The 17,718-nt window shown below is 37.1% G+C and overlaps 1 protein-coding gene across 1 annotated transcript; it reads right to left on the bottom strand.

Annotated features, from left to right (window-relative positions):
• Positions 1-235: 235 nt before the first annotated feature.
• CCNC (cyclin C) lies at positions 236-17,447 on the bottom strand. The gene is made up of 11 exons (XM_010282975.1): positions 17,325-17,447; positions 13,514-13,598; positions 13,201-13,270; positions 11,702-11,753; positions 8,788-8,843; positions 7,484-7,519; positions 5,661-5,752; positions 4,857-4,924; positions 4,495-4,574; positions 2,393-2,511; positions 236-1,756 (listed from the first exon to the last, which is right to left on the bottom strand). The coding sequence occupies exons 3-11, from the start codon at positions 13,237-13,239 to the stop codon at positions 1,702-1,704; spliced, it is 597 nt and encodes a 198-aa protein (XP_010281277.1). The 5' UTR covers positions 13,240-13,270; positions 13,514-13,598; positions 17,325-17,447; the 3' UTR covers positions 236-1,701.
• Positions 17,448-17,718: the final 271 nt, after the last annotated feature.

Here is a 17,718-nt window from a genome sequence, read left to right as displayed (position 1 = left end):
TGGTCAAGTTGCATTGATTTATTTCTATTCCCCAGGTCCACATTACAAATAGCACATTTTAGACTTCAAGAAAGAAAGGCAAATAGCCAAATTCCACTTCATCAATCAAATGTCTATAAAAGGTATGGATCAAATGGCAATAAAAGTAGAAAAGACCAAAATGTATATATTTTCTATCTAACCAAAGTGGTTTGGGCTTGTTTACCTAATGTTTTACGAAATAACCTGAACAGAAATAAATGCTAGTAGCCTAATGGGCTACGTACAAACACACTTCAGTTGTATTTCACTGAATGACCAGCCAATTACAAAGACATGTGTGCAAAAACAGTTGTTTTTTTTAAAGGGCCAGTTTTTTGAACCAAGACACATCACAGAGCAAAGGTTTTCAAGAATTTCTCTCCAATATTCCAGACCAGTGAAATGTGTTGCTTCAGGAAAAAAAAAAAAAAAAAGGAGAACAATATTACTGCACTTTATTTTATACTTGGGCAAGTTGGCATTGTCAATCAAAATTAAGTTGTACAGAACTTAATTAGAAACAAAATTATCTAAAAATCAAGAAATTCAATTTAGGCCAATTCCTGATTTCAGTGGGATATCTGCCTGAGTAAGGAACACAGGATATGGCCTTCTGTTTGAAGGAATCTCATTTTCTCCAGCACATAGTTAACCAAGGAATCCCATTTCAGTTATTCTAAAGAGTTTTTCCTAATATCACAATTAAAATTAGCCTGTATGAAGCTCACTGAAAGCTTGATCCTCTTAAATAAACTCTCTAATGAACCACACAAATTCACACTAACAGTGAAGGCAGACTAACAGTGTATATCTTTTGTACAAAAAAAAAAAATCCACCATAAAAAATAGCAATCATATCCAGATTTGTACTTGATCGTGAAATATTCCAATTGTACTATACAGTACGTTTACTTGCAAAAAAAAAAAAACAACAAACCTAGTATTTTGGGTTTTTTTAATTCCTAACACTTGAAATGTTTAAGAAAACTGCAGAATCACTATACATATTGCACTTCTCTGGTAAGCTGGGCTACTACGCTTCGTGGCAAAAACAACCAGGTACACCTACTGAGTAAAACTGTATTTTTCTAATCCAAAAAAGGAACTGAATTTCTTTCCTGCAGCTTTCATAAGAACTGTAACAATAGTCTTTGCAGGGTCTTCTAGGCTTTGTTTCTGAAGGATTGCTGTGTTACTTGTTACAGAATCCTTTTTTTTTTAATCAACAAAACTCAAGGTAATGAATAGATTTAACATACAGTACACCATCTTCCTTCAGTCACAAACAAAATGAAGACAACACAAGTCATTAATATAGTTACGCTTCAGGTGACTGTTGCTTTAAAAATAGTTCACTTCAATGGCAAGTTACAATTTTCTCAAAGCAAACAAAACCAATAATGAACTATTTGTTTTGAGTGGATAGCGTTAATCTTTTGCAGCTTGGTTTAACGTTTGATTCCTTACACTGAAAAATCTTAGTACATTTGCTCCAGCGTCAGAGAAAATGATGCAGTTTTAGAAAAAAAGCTTTCAAAATGCTTGACACAAACAAGCTATTTATTCTTCAAGTTCTTTGTCAAAGATGTTACTAAAACCTTCTGTCCATTTCATGAACACAGAAAGGATCCCAGGATGTCTTGAGTCAAAGTGGTCCATGAAGAAATTCTTTGGAATGTCTTAAGATTGGCTATAACTAGAGTTCTGGCTACCATTTGGACCCTGTTCTCCTTCACTGTTTGGAAGAAAAAAACAAACAAAAACAGGTGTCTTCAAAAAGCAGCATCATATTACATTTTTGTCTTTTTTTTTTAATTAAAAAAATACAGTATTCTGAAAGTACTAAAAACCTTTTGAAGGAAAATACTTCAACATATACACAAATAGGTTAAGATATTCTGCTCAGGTTCATAAAAAATGCAAAGGTTCTTCTCAGCATGCATAAATAACTTCTGCATATTTATTCAAATACAAATTTCAATATATCCCCATGCAGCTGCCTGCTGAATCCACTTCTGAAGTCAACATTTCAAAGTTCACATTACATAAGCATGTGCAGAGGAATTTGCATGTGCAGATTCCCAACAGTGATATTTAATCCCAGTAATTAAATGCGACATCAAGCAGGCCCGATTCCAATGAATCTGGCCCAGCCACAGAGCCTCACACTGCGGTTCCTTACATTTGCTAAGCTGTATTGATCACGTTCTAATCACATTAACACTCTTCATAAAACAATGGATGTTCTGCTTCTCACTAGCTCCTGAACAATCAGACTGGCTATTTGTAATAGAAAGGTCTGCGCTGTAAAAACATACACTATACTTCAAATTAAACATTTACTCATTCTTAAGAGAGCAGTCCACAGTACCTGTTTGGAGGTGGTTTTGGCTTAGGCATTTTACTAAGAATAGTAGCCATCTCTTTCCTCTCATCAAAGTTCTTCCACTGCTCATACAGCTTCAGAATAACCCTGATTATTTCTAAAATCTGATTAGAAAGAAAAGAGGTCCTAAGGTCAGACACAATAGTGATTTTATCTTTGTCATAATCAGTTTAAGTGTGTAATTAATTAAACATGCCCCAAACTGAAATTAAGCAGCACAATTTTCATATTACAAACAGAGCTGTCTCACGTTTAATCTGGTCTGGCAATCAACCATTTCTCTAATTAGTTTTTTTATTTAATTGTGAATGGAAGCCTGAACAGAATACTTTCCCTCCCATTCAACTGTATATACCACTTCTCCTCCACAAGCTAAATGACTTTTTATTTATTTATTTGCAACTACTGCCACAGCTTGTAACTATGCAACTGGGAAAATACGGACACCTGGCAGCATGACTGCAGCTAGATGACCATGGATTGCCAATACAGTAACTGATGATTATCAGTGTTCTGTACACATCAGAGGCACAGTGTAGGAAAAAAAAAAGCCCCAAACCACAAAACATTGGTCTGAATTCTCTCCTTCCAAGAAATAAAAAGCCAAGGAGTGTCTAAATACTTACATTATTATTGTTATTGTTATTCTATTCCTATATTTTCTTACTCTATTCTTATATACATATAATAAAAATTCTTGAACTTTCACATTCCACTTCTGGAAGCATAAGCATTCTCTACCAGTTTAGACATTTTCTATCTAATGCACCTCAACTACCTTAATTTCCTATTAAATTTCTAGTGCAATATTCTATATAGAGGTGGATAATGTTTGGTTCATAATTTATTTCGTCATTCTCTAATTACTAAATTAGACTTCTTTCTTCTTTTTAATACATGGACTTTGATTAAGTGCTAGAACAATATATATCTTTGAAACAAAAAGTCATAGTTGGCTAAGAGGTCCATGGTGTAAAAAAAAAAAAAAAAAAAAAATCAAGCTTAGATTGTACCACTGGCCTGAGAACCAAGACATGTTAATATTCACACATGTTCAGTATCAAGCTTATGGAAACCTTATCTGTCAAACATAGGTTGATTCTCCTCTCATGCCAGTTTATTATCTCCCTGCTTTTACATGCATGACAGCATAATTCACAAAGCTCCTGATGCAACAGAGCATCCACACTGTGCTTAAATTTGAAGATGAATCCTGGAATACAAATACAATGCCAGGATATCATCAGTGGGATAAAGGGCAATACCAAGGGCACAGAGGCCAAAGGTACGTCTCATCCATAATATGCTACTTAATTCCAGACCCTCAGTTTCAAAAGAGCTAGACTGAAAAATATGTGCAGAGTGAAACAGTGTGATAAGGAGCATTAGTACTAGTTTGGCTTGCTTACTGGAGCTAAACAAAGGTTAAAGAAGTCAACATAAAAAATAAAAGGAACTAGTGAAGATGAAGAACATTGCTGGCTTGAGAACAACTGCACCGTGGAACCTGATAAATTTATGAAGGGATTATTTGACACAGAATTTGCAATAGCAAGGAACTCAACTGAATGACCTTGGCGTCCCCCTGTTTAACATTGACTGAAGTCACAGTACTGAAAACAGTACAGTCACATCCTGCAAGTGTCAAGAATGTTTTACACTCTGCTATACTACATACATTTATAGGGAGAAAATGAGAACAGTATGTAGGCACGATGCTGAAAGGCCAATCAGTAAATCACAAGCACTAGAATTTAAAAGTCAAAATCGTGCTGGCAATCTTGAATTGGGAATTCTTTTTCTGGCAAAAAATGCAAAGGATAGTGTTTTTATATTTCCATCTGAAAAACGGCAACACCATGCTGTTATGCAATGGTTCTGTCTTGGCTTCCAGAGCAGGGTTATAACCGAATGACCTGACATCGTCTCCCTCCCCGAAAGATCTACCTAATTTCAACAGCACCTCGCATATGATCACTGAATGAAGTTCAAATCAGTACTGCGGACATTTAAGACAGTAGTTTTATAACCATGACTGACATTCCTGGTCAGTCCGTAACAGGTGGCAGAGAGTAAAAACAGAGTACCTTTTCCATATCCACAGACAGCTCAGCAAACCATTGCCTTGCATCCTTCTGCTGAACAACACAGGCCACGTGTAGGCAAGCTGCAAAGATCAGGTGACACGGATATTGAACAAAGATCCACTCGATACAGTTAGAAACATTCTATTTTTTATAAATACTAGACAGGTCAACAGAGAAAACTCTGGATTAATTATCTGGTTTTTCTTCAAGATTTTTTTAAGTTGCAAGGCTACAGTGTCAGCACTGTATGAAACGCAAACTGAAGCACCTTATGAGGGCACTCCAAGGAATGCTTGTTGATGGGATAGCACACAGAACACATCCATTTAAACATGACAAGAGACATTGCTTGTGTTACTTACCTAGAGCTATCATGAAAGGAGGGTACAGCAGACAAAGATCAGTTCTATATGTATCATTCACTATCCTCCTGTGCAAAAAAGAACTTGTAAGTATCCTCCTATTCACCGTTAGACTATATGACTTCAAAAACTGCTGTGAGTTTATAAATATTTTGTCGGTTTCCCAGATGGTAGAAGCAGTGAGGCTGCAGGGCAAAACAGCAAGGGAAGAGATCGCTTCCCTTGTAAAAATCTCTAAAAGCCTTTCATTTTTTAATTTTTTTTTTCTTGTAGTCACAGCAGAAGTTAATTTGGAAGCACTATTATAGTACCATAAATGTCTTTCTGCAGAGAATGTTTATGTATACCATGAAATAATTATCCCTGCTTCACAAATAAGTAAGGGCAAGCATAAAAGTAGTATTTTTACTGTCTTTCTGTATTTGAGAAACAGTTAAAGAATAAGAGTTCTGCTAACACAGCTAAAAATCCCTATATACTGCTTTGACCTCCTATGTCGAGATACAACAGAAAGCCAACGTTGGTATTACCTCGACTTACAGTCACCATTCAGTAGTGAAAAAACCTGTGTTATTAGAGCTAGTCTAAAAATAAAAATTAGACAAAATAAAATCATTACAGCGTTAAAGACAGAATAAGCTAAGTCAGGGATATATACCCGCATAGGTTAACTACGGCACCCTTTGTATTCAAATATGGCTAAGCCTGCTTTTGCTTTTCAATCACCTTTGAAGCCTAACTGTTAAACACTTGCTTGCCTTCTTGCTGAAAGGAGGCACTATTGTTAGTCATTGTCTTCATTACCATGCAAGAGGTAGCAGCATGTCTTCTTGTCCCATATCTTGCACATATTGGAGCAAAGGTCTATAAGGATGATATACTATCAAACAGCAGTCCTAGGAAAAATGTCAACGGGGTAAAAATTAGATTACAATGCAGAATGTGTTGTCAGTCCATATTAAAAACATTTGGATTACAAGTCAATTACTATTTTTTTTAAGTAGCATTCTGACACCTAACCCTGCTCTAATGAGGGCAGTGCTCTCTCTAGAATACCATTACATAGCATGGTTGCCAGTCTGTCAATGTCCTTCCCCTAAGAGACAGAGAAAGCCACATCTGCAGCACACTGAAATCTCATTTGCTTACAAACCCGTAATTCCCACTTGGAAATACAAAACACTGCCAGAAAACAGTCTGTCACTAAATACCATACATGGAAAGCATGCCAAAATAATTGACACTGGTTTGGAAAGAATGAAAAGAAAAAAATCCACTGCTCTCAAATCCCAGCTTTTCAGGCCCAGGTTGGTGTAAACAAGAAGGAATAACCCTTTTGCTGAATGCAGTATATGGATACTATAGAGAAAAGGCGCAATAAATTACATGTGTTGAACAGTGAAGTGAGACACAGTTATTATACATACTATATATTGCATAATGTACTGGAAAAATAAGTTAACCACAAAATGTAACTTCTTGTAAATGCAGTTACTTGTGATAAAACTCCTGTATACAAAACTCAGGAGTTACTGCCATGTATAGCAGAGGTATCAAAGACTAAATCTAAACAGGATATCTAAAAAGGGGTTATAACAACTGTAGGCACAAACAAAAACTTCGGTCTGACCTCCTCTGTGTCCTGTTCCCAAAACATATTCTTTCTCAGTTGCTGCCTAACTCACTAAGCTCCGCTCTCGTTTCTCTCTCCACACTTAAGCAGAAGCACTCCAGCACAGTGAGCTCGGTGCCTAACCCATCCAAGTCCAAGCAATACGCAGAAATTGGGCACCACTTTACCCAAGCCCCCAAAGAAGCCTGGGCTGCAACCTTTCCACTGCCTTAGAAAACACAGCAATGGGATAGTAACTCTTACAAAAAGCAGGTACAGCTCCTTTCTTTGAAAATGCCTGGAAGCAAATGTCACATTGCGCTCCTTTCCAACAGCCTAAATGTTATAGCACCATCTCAGAAAAGGGGAGGCCCTGAATTCAGTTTCTTCCTCAAAGGATTCAAACCCACATCTCACTTCCTAGAAGATTCCTCTAATTACCAGGTTACAGAGTAGCCTGAGTGGGATACTACACGTTCCACTGAAGCTGGAACGTAAATATATAGCTCCAGATTCTTCCAGGCAAGAAGAAGGATGCATAGAAAAAATAAAACTCTTTATGCTCTTGACTGGCCATTTATCTGGAGAAATAAGGACACTGACATCTTAGTCTCTGCATCAGGACTTATATACAATTACCTTTCTTTTAAAAACAGAAGAGTTCTGGAAACAGAACTTATGCTTTACTCTTCCCAACAGTGCTCTAACCACTAGGATACAGAGCCACACACACTCCTCCCATCCCCACTGCTCCCACAATCTGCCCTCTTTCTCTTGAGAAGTCCAGCTTCAACGCAAGGTGAGAATGCCCTCACTCAGCTTAGATGACAGCACAGTAATTATGCCATTCTGCTGCATGTTAGCCCTGCATGGACATCATTCTAAAATTGGAGTGGGGAAAAAAAATACAGCATAATGCATATTTCATAGCACAAAATTCAAAATATTCATCAGTAAAATGTAAACTGATGCAACAGGGGGAAAAATTAAAATCACAAAAAAAAAACCCACCTACCATTAATTCTAAGAGATAGAATTCACATTCTAGTATCTGCAAGGAAGTAAAATCACAGTTAAACAGCAGCATGTTTCAGACAGCAGAAGGAATTAACTGGCATCCAGTTTAACATCACAAACGCACAAGAATTCTCAACAGATTTTTCCAACAGTCCTAAATGCATTTCACCTGAAACTACAAAACCAAACAAAATCAAACTATTATTAGCCATTGCCTGACCACCAGTCATAATAACAATGCATTTAAACATTCTGGATCAAGTTTAAGGTGTAAGACTACTTCATTGGCAGTACTTGTCTGATTTGTTTCAACACCCAGCAGCAGCAAAATGTTCACAGTGTATAAACACTTAACAACAATAGAGAACTCCTTTTGTAGAATTAGAGCCTCTTCATCAGGCCACCAACATGCCAAATCACATTTTAAATTGTTTTCAGATTTAATTTCATATGAAATATTATGTCCAATTTTAGCAATTAAATCATCTCTCATTTTCCATGGAGATAGTGATGTATTAGTGATATCAAGCAAAAGACTGGACTGCTTTGGCTATAGGAAAGCAGTACTCCTAAATATATTTCCATTTGCCTTTATCTGTAAAATAGCAGTGCAGTTTTATTTGTCATTTATTTATCATTTGCCTTTCTAGATTGGGTGAAAAGAAAACCAATAAAAAAGTAGTATTTGTCACCATCATTCTAAAAATAATTAGATCTGTTTAACTTCCAAAATACGACAGCACAGATCAAAACTGGTTTCAAGAAAAACTACAAAACTTCCCAGCATTGTGACTGAGAATGCCTTGAAAACCACTGGTAAATCTAAATTTTAAATAACATATAAAAATTATTTTTCAAAAGCCATTACATTTCAAAGACAAAAATAAAACTGCTTTCTGTAAGCCAACTGCTCCTGTGTGCAAGCTTGGAAGCATCCCAGGTGCAAGGGCTATTTACCTTCCCTGGAGCAATATATCTGTAAACAAGAACATTCAAAAATGATAAATCTCTTTTATCATCACACTACATAAAAATTACTATTTCAGTCACCCAGTCATGTCACTTCTCTTCACAGCAGTCCTATCAACAATTTAAGGGAAGGAGGTTATATAAGATTTATTACTTTTAAAATAACTTTCCCAATAATCTATCCAAAACTAATTATGTTTGGATAGTTGTACTCACCTGACATATGAGTATGAAAACATTTCTTTCTTAGAATTTAAAAGACAGGATTTTCTGCTGACAAATTTAAGTCTTTTAACTTATTTGATCAAGTTGTATTTCGAACAGCATACTTACATGGTTCATCCTATAAGGAAACTCCTTCGGAAAGGCATACGAAAACCTAGTTTTCACTACAGTAAAGAGAAATCAGTATGTTAAAAATGATGCAATTAATACTTTTCCTTCTTTTCCCTTCTGTTAATTCATCTGTATATATCCCTTCACATCCATTTGGCAGCACAACTGCTTGCAGTACAAAAGGTTTGTATTTGAAAGAGAAAAGTTAAGTTAAGATTTAAGATCCTGAAAGCAAACGAGGATTTTTTTTGCTTTCACCTGAAACCCAGATTTGCACAGATACACTTGTCTGCTGCTTTGGGCACTATTAAATCTTCTGGTTAACCACCAACTAGTTTATGGGCAACTAACTTTCCACAAGTTATCATTCACAGAGCTATCTACCTACTGATGTCACTCCAAATCTGGTGATCTCTTCAGGATCTCAGTTCCAACACTAAATCCAAATGGAATTTTCAGGTGGGATTTTTTACATAGGCTTGATCCTTCAACATGCAAGATTTTAAACCACATAATGAAGTCTTAGAAAAGCAAGACTGAGAGCAGGGTGAGGGAGCTCAGCCAAGAAATCTTGTATGTCCCGATGTAAAGAGTTTGGATATGCAAAAAACAGGCTCAAATTCAAAGCAAGAAGTCAATTCACCCCACTTCCATGATTATCAGGGCAGATAAATGTCCTAGGCACTGGATTATCAGATATTTCAGGGGTGTTTCTCTCCTTTAGAGAGACACCTAAGCATCTGCTTAGGCATATGATATGATTCAAGACACATGCCTCCAAGAGAATGTTCAAATATATCCTCAGTTTTCTAGTTATGATGATCCCTGATTTAGTTATCTAATTATCCTTATGCATTTTACAAGGAGAACAGGTACAAAGAGTGCACTGCTAAGAATTATGTTAAGTTGCAAAAATAGAGTGATCTCATATTAGAATGCTGAGCAAAGAAAAACTAAGCAACTTGAGGATGTGGATTTGAGATTTGTTCAAGTGAAGCATTTAAAAATATATTTTAAGTCCCTGTCCTCCAAGGAACACAGGTAACATTTAACATCCTGGAAGTGGACAATATTCCTTATATTAATGACACATAGTATATTATGAATTGATACTACTTCCGGAAAATCATTATGTCATTCACTTTGATGAAAAGACAGCGTCAGTCCCCTGGGCTAAAGACTTCAACATTTAGACCTATGGCAGACTTTGATAGAAAATTTGCTGTAGGACAATAAGACTAAGCTACTGGTTGCAAATTTTAATTATTTCAAGAAAGAGACAAAGTAATAAAGCAGGTTTCTCAAGAAGCATGCAAACTGAAGAGATACATAGTTAAAAAAATAAACCACTTTCAGGGGAAAGATGGGGAAACAAAACATCTTTCTCCACAAAGCAAGCTGCAGAAACAACCATACAGAGGGGTCCTTTTAGTGAGCTGTGGAAACAGAGCGAAAAACATTTGAAGAGGTTGCCAGAAACCAACCTGAGATTATCTTCCTTACAAAGGAAGTATGTGTTACTAACTTCATACTTCTACCTAACTAAAAGCAAACAAACCTTTTCAACCAACCACTATTATGCTAGTCACCCCTTTTGTTAGCTTTCTTTCACTTGTGTCGCCTCTCTCTTTCACCTAAATTGCTGCGTGCTACTGAAGCAACTCCGGTAAAGGAAGACCAGGTAGAATAAAAGACATAAAAGCTAGGAGAAAGCCTGTTGCTTTTTGTCCCCACTTCCATGCAATGCAAAGTACTTATCAGGGCAGGCAGGGCTTCTAGGTTTGAAGGAAGAACTGCGGGGGAAAACTTCTGCAGGATTCTGAGGCTTGGGATTTTCAGAAGCAGCACAGCTCAGGACTAGAAGTCCAAGTAAAATCAGCTACTGCATATTTACCAAAATCCTTTTAACTTTCTTACTGATGCATTAAAACTCCCACACAGATCTGTGCTTTGACATGCTACTGATGTAAAAACAGCAACTCTTATTGCTAAGTCCAGTACTGGTCTTGGTCACGCTGGCACTGAAGACGCATTTCAGCTTCTGGTGGTGGAACTGTCATAGGGCCAGCCCCATGGACTGATATACTTACTGCATGTGGAGGCTACAGATGCAGCCAGTCACCTGTCCCCTCAATGGCTAAAAGGGATTTTGAAAGTGCTGACCTACATTTTGAAGAGCACAGCCACGAACTGCCTATTGAAAGCAGCTGGACCTTCTGGGTCAAATTATAGCATCCAGTTAAGGAAGCCATAACTTTAAGACCTTGATGGAGGAGATGCAAGTTACAGGAACTGTGATATATAAGGCAAGTGGGAAAGATAAATAATTAAGTAACTACAGCATGATTTTATTGCATTTATTTGTGAACCTATGTTATAACATATAGGTTATAAAATGTATTTTTAGAAATAAATATCATGTGCAAAGACTAATTTTATGATGCGGGGGGAAAAAAAGGAGTAAAAAAAAATTAGAAGGTATACAGCCTATCAAAAATTCTGAAAAAAAGTACTTCCATGAAGCCATACTTTTTATAGAACAGACAAATAAAGCCCTAAGTTTCCAATTCTATCTTTGAGTAGTTCAGAATTCCATTTACTACTCAAGACTGTTTATAAACCTCAACAGTTTAACTTTATTACTTCATTTTTATTTATGTTTGGCATAAGTTTCAAAGAGCATTAACCAAAACTAATACAGAAAGAACCCTTCCGTTTTATTCTAAATGGCTTTAACTGGCTCCTAGGAGTCAACACGCAAGCACCCCCATGACTTGATAAAAAGCTACCTTTTAAAAACAAGCACACACAAAAAAAAACACACACAAAGAAAATGTCTGCTCTCCCTATAGAGATAATACAGTATTATGAATATAATGTATACAGTATAATGAAAATCACCGATACTTACATACAGAAGTAGCAGCAGAAATCAACCTTGTATTTGAAACAACACCAAATTCCTGAAGAAAAAGAATGGTAAATGAGGTGAACCACCTGAAATACCATATACTCACACTGTTATCAAATTAAAATAATGGCTTACTAAACTGGGCTTCTTGATATAGTATTTCTTTTTTCCCCCCACCCCTTTTTCTTTCCTTTTTTTTTTTTTTTCCTCTTAAGGTGAACAGGGTAAACTCTTAGGTAAAGAGTTTTTTCACTGATTAGTTACTTTGTTGTTTGAGTTGTGAGAAATAGCAAACATTTATGAAAGGTACTAAAGCCACAAAAGCTCAGTTGGCTAACACTCTACATATAAAATAGACAAGAGGGCTTCAAAAAGGTATGTTTTTTTTCCTTAACCAACTTGGAGAGAAAACTGCCTTTAGAAACCTGTCATTAACTACCTTTTTTTTTTTAATGTTCCCATGAAGCCTTAGCTCCTCTGCTGACATAATCAGCAAGCTGAAAATTTTCTGTTTACAATGTTCTTTTAGAGAAGTGCATAGGTGAATCATTACTGCTATAGCTTCCCTCTAAAGTTGCAGAAGCTTTAGCGTAAGGAAGGCTGCACAGAATTCTAGTATTTGTTCTAAAATATAAGGTACATCTGTATATATACACTCTATGTCTGTACTTTCTTGAAGACTTAATTAACAGGCTGATAAAAAAACACTCTCTCCAATATTCTGCATCTTTCTCCTTTCCTTCATCTCTTCCAAACACTGAAAGGTATTGCAATATTTGTACAGACAACAGTGTCACATGTGGGCACTGGTTTAGTAGGACTGCTTCTACCACCCACTAGGTATTGGAGTTCCTCCTGTAAAATTCATTAATGCCAACATATCACAAATTGGCTAATCTGGGTTTTTTCCATTACGCAGACATTTCTCAAACAGCTGAAAAACTTCTTGCATTACAGAGGACTAAGAGCAGCGCCCAGCTGATGCTAACTCTCCTTATGATAATGTCTCGAAGACAGCATATGAGCTACAACATACTTTTAAGTCAAGTAATGAAAGTGTGGTAAACTCTGAGGATCCCTCACTATATGAAAGGGAAAAGGATAATTAGTAAAATATTTCAAATTATGTTTTAAAGTTTGAGTAAACATAAATAAGGAAGAACACACCAGAAAGGAGACACTGCACAATTTAAGATATAGTGTATGTAAATATGTAAACACTGTATCACAGTGAAACAGCCATTTAAAAGACTCTTCCGAATTTTCAGAGGCCCTTCAGGGTTAGTAATTCGGACAAAACTGTGAAAGATCAAACACTAAATAACATGTCTAAAGACCTTCTCCATCTCCTTTTCTTAAATGCTATAGAAATCTACACAAAAAAAGAGAAGGTTTCAACCCCCAAAGCATGAAGAATGACAAAAAAATTTAAAAGTCCTAAACGTTTTCTCTCTCATACATCACATAATTTTACATTAAAAAATTGTAATACTTCATACCTCTACTTTGGATGCCAAAAACACACACGTAGGAGCCATTAATACTGGATCTATACTTTTTAGGGAATATCTGAAATGTTATAACAAAATTATAATATGTTGTTTCATACACGTAGAACGATTAATCTATTAAGAGCACCACACCTCCTTTTGAAAAAGCAAAGCTTAAGTTAACTTTATTAGCATAAAAGCTTTACACCATCCAGAAAATAAAAGTGGCACTGTTTTTAATACAGAACTGCATTTTTAAAGGGCTACCAAAATGTGCCTAGCAAATGTTTCATTCTTGTACCATCATAGTAAACAGTCCTACCTGGCATAGAATCTCTTGAAGTAGACTGTAGCAGTGGCAATAACTTGTTGTCTTAATTTAAGATGTTCACCTAAAGCCTGGATAACTTAAAAAAAAATGAACAAAAGCTTGAGTTGAGTTTTTACAACAGTTTGACACCAAATAGCAAAGGATCTCAAAACATGACTAGTGCTGGGGATTCTAAGGAGCAGCAGCACAGTCTTCTCCCTCAGTTCAGATACGTTGTTCTGGTGAGACAACATGTTGCTGTAAACCTACAGACCTGCAGGTGAAGAAGCAGCACTGCATCCTGAAGCTTGTGGACACCTTCAAAAAGGGAAAGGTAACTTGACTTCATTGTGTACGAAGTGATTATGACCTTTAAGAAGATGACAACACAAATCTCAGAAGGGTAAAGCTTGGGTATTCCATTTTAGAGCAAAGCAAACTCAAACACGTAAAATACAAGTCTATGGCTTTTCAGTGCCATGCAAAATGGATGGTTTTTTTCAAACAACTAACGCTGCCAACACAAACATGGTCATTAAATTTGGCAGAGGCAGCAGGTGTTAAAAAAGTAACATATTTAGTCTAGGGAGAGGGGGTGGGAGACCAGAGGACGCAGTCAGCTGCTCCATCGCAGTGGTCCTCTGCCAGTTGGCCAAGAAACAACCCTGGTGTCATCTGTGCAGGTAGCTCTTGTTTGGCCTCCCAGGCAAAGGAAAGGTGCCAAGCAAATTAGATGCATCAAGCTGGGATTAAGAGCGGGGATTGGATACAGTGAATGGTACAGTGAAACATAAGGTTGTTACTTGTTATTTTTCCCATACTTCTTCGCGTCCGTTATTCTGAGCAAGACTCAGCTGTGTCAAGACTCCCTCTTCTTTTTCTCCTCCCTCACCAGAAATGTCCACAACAATAATTTAAAATACACTTAAGTATATATTTAGAATATGTACAGCAATATCAAGACAGCAACCACTGATGAGAAAAGCAAACAATTCTGTTATTAGTAATTGCTAAATTCTTAGTCTCTACTTAAGCACACAAATCCAGATTTTTTTCCCTCTGCTCTTATGCCGTACCCCTTGGGAATAGTCAGGGTACACCCTACCCTCACTTCTAAGGAACATCACAGCATTTTAAAATACGCAAGTATCAAGGGTATTGTTGTCTAGAAAAGGGTTGAACGTAGGAGAAAAGGACAAAACCACCCAGAACAGCACTGATGATTGGCAACTTTTTTTTTTTTTAAACAGGAAAAGGTAACTAATTTGTCACCCACTATGATTACCCAAAGCAACATTAAGTCCCTGTCCATGTCATATCACTCTTTTCCTAAAGAGAAGAATGCCAAATTGAGACTAGCTTGCCAGTGACAGTAGGACAAACAACACTGCCAGAAAGGAGGTTAAGCCTGCTATGCAATGTCTGTACAAATATTAAAGTATTTATCAGCATATCTTGGGAGGTCTGAAAGGATTTTTCCCTTTGATTTGACCATGGGGTTACTTGTAGGACCATTTGTCCTACTACTATGGCATCAGAAAAACTCAAGTATTAAGCTAAACAGAATTCTCCAAATATGTTTCTCACTCCCATGGGATTTTCAGGAACGGTTAGGCCATCTGCTGTCAGAGAAAAATCAAGTCTGATTTAGAGAAAAAAATGGACAAGAGCCTAGAGAGACTTAATGAAATGGAAGCTTGTATGCTGGGAAAAAGTCCAATACTTGTAATTAATTTTTTTAATATTTTAAAATAAACTATTGGGTTATTTATTCCCTTACATTTACAAAATAAGTGGTTTCAGTGGGGTTTTTTCAATAAAAATTGTTTTAAATCTGAGTATCTTGAAGCCTGTAACACAAACATTACAGATTCTGCTCTAAATCAGAAAGAGAAATCAATTAATGAGGTTTTCAACCAAAAACTCTATTAAGACTCGGTAATCCAAAGAAAGAAATCAGCATCAGTTTCCTTTTTCGAACTATTTAGAAGATGGCAGATTTCCTTCTCTACAGCACTAACATTCTGAGTAGTTGTGCATGGCCATACAATCCATTGGTGATCTATTGCACTTGCTTTCCAACACGGAGGCAGCAGGGAACTGCCTCTCTCCAGGCAATTTTTTGGCTGCTTTTGGGAACAACCATCTTCCTGGGCAGACACATGCTGAACGTGGACAAGCAGTGGCCAAGACTCGTGCCCCTACCCAGGTAATGCAGGAGGTGGGAGACGGGAAAGGGAGGCTCTATAAACCCAAAGCAGGGTCCCTATTCAGAGGCAAGAGATGATACAACACATATCAAGGGCTTGAATGCTGCAAGCTCTGCCTGAGCTCCCACCAGTACAGAGCAGCCCCTGACTGTCCTCCCCATGAAGGTGCCTCTCTCTGCCACAGCAGAGGTGAAAGCCCAGCACCACTCTCTCCTCCAGGGTCGGCTGTGTTCATACGTGCACAAGGGAGATGCTGGCAGAGCTGTTCTCCAGCTGTCGCAGGTCACACACTGTACCTTCAGGGGAGGCAAGGCGTGCCAAGGAAAAGGAGCCTGAGAATCACAAACTGAAACTGCCTTGTCTACTTTGTAAATCTTTGTTTACTCAAGAAAAACACTGCTGTGAAACATTTTTTAAAAGCGTATTTCATAATTCAAATTAATACTAGTGAAAATTAGCACAGAAATACAGCTTCAGAAATATCAGTACCCCGTTTTTTCTTTTTGCATTATGAAGCTATGACACTGTGTTTTAACCTCAAGGAATTTCAGGAATTGATCGAATAGGTAAATCATTGCTAGCTTGGTTTCCTGGTGCTGTATCAGCGATAACACAGATATATCCACAGCAATCAGATTTGCAGCATACGCATTTATTATAAAAATAGCCAAGCTATGAGAGAAGCTGGGATAAGTATCTTCCACAGATATCATTCCAGCACTGACATAAGATCTTCCAGTGGCCTTGGGAAAGTCACTTAACTTCTCTGTCTCAAGTTTGGCCAGAGAGCTGAAAAAAGAAGCGTTCTGTACTTTAAAGGACTGCTGTGAAAAATATTTAAAGAGCTGTCTGCAAACAAATGACTACTTAGCAATATCCTTTGCTTAGGGAAATTTTTTTTAAATGCTGAACAATTGCACAGAAAAGAGTTTAAGTGCCTGCGTAATCTGATATGCTCCAGCGCGGCCATTCATATAGTTAAATGCTTTCAGGATCAAGTAAGTCTCAGATCAAGCCTCAAACTCTTTGGGAAAACAGGCTGTCTGCCAACAGCTCTCAGAAACTTGTAGACAATTTGAGAACCAGCCGGTGCTGAGGAATCAGTCACAAGGCAAGACACAGGCTGTGATGCAGGATTCAAAGAACTTAGCTGAACACAAGTAACAAGTTTCCAAGCTTTGCTGTTTAAGAGACAGCAGAGGTCAGCTAAAATACTTACCACAGCCACAGAGCCCACCAAAAGCCCAGTTTGAGTATTAACGCTTGACACTGAGCCTTTAACATGCAGTTTAATTAGCTTAGCAGTTTTTGCTTGCTTCTCCTCCTTTTATGTTTTTGGCAAGAGCTTCTTGAAAATAAGAAAATGTACTATGTTTTGTACCATCACAGCTTAAAACGTTATATATGCAGATAATTTGCCTGCAAGTTCTCCTAAACTTGTGTTAATACAACTAACAAATGCCAATGTTATTGATATTCCAGTTCTTTTTTAAAATAGATTGTGAAAGCATATGTAAGATCACGAGAACACTACATTCTCTAAGCAATTCGAACTTGTATTTAGACATGGCAGATACTGTACAGATTTTATGGCAAAAATAAAACAGTTTTACCATTAGTAAAAAATATCTGTAGTTTCCAATATTCTTCTTCAGTCAGAAACTTCAAGTCTTTCTGGCGTTCCTTCAATAGATCCTGTTTATCCAAAATCCATTGTAAACTACAGGAAGGGAAAATTATTTCAGCAACTCTTTGTCAACATAATATCGAGCGACCCCTGTACAGGCTACAGATTGCAGGCCGGGGCTAGAGGTCTGGTGACCTTTAACCAAACCGCATGCCCTCTTCTCAAGCAAATGTTCGCTTGGGTTGTCAAAGTTAGACATCTAGAAAAACACACTAACTAGCAGGGACTTAGATTAGCCTTTACCTACAGTACACTAAACCGGCTGTATAGCTCTTACGCGCTGTCAGTGACTCGCAAAGTTTACGTTATATTTAGAACAC

Source organism: Phaethon lepturus, unplaced genomic scaffold, assembly GCF_000687285.1.
Source record: "Phaethon lepturus isolate BGI_N335 unplaced genomic scaffold, ASM68728v1 scaffold33752, whole genome shotgun sequence".
NCBI lineage: Eukaryota > Metazoa > Chordata > Aves > Phaethontiformes > Phaethontidae > Phaethon > Phaethon lepturus.
The sequence above is the reverse complement of the archived record's forward strand: the minus strand, read 5'-3'. Positions and strand labels throughout refer to the sequence as shown.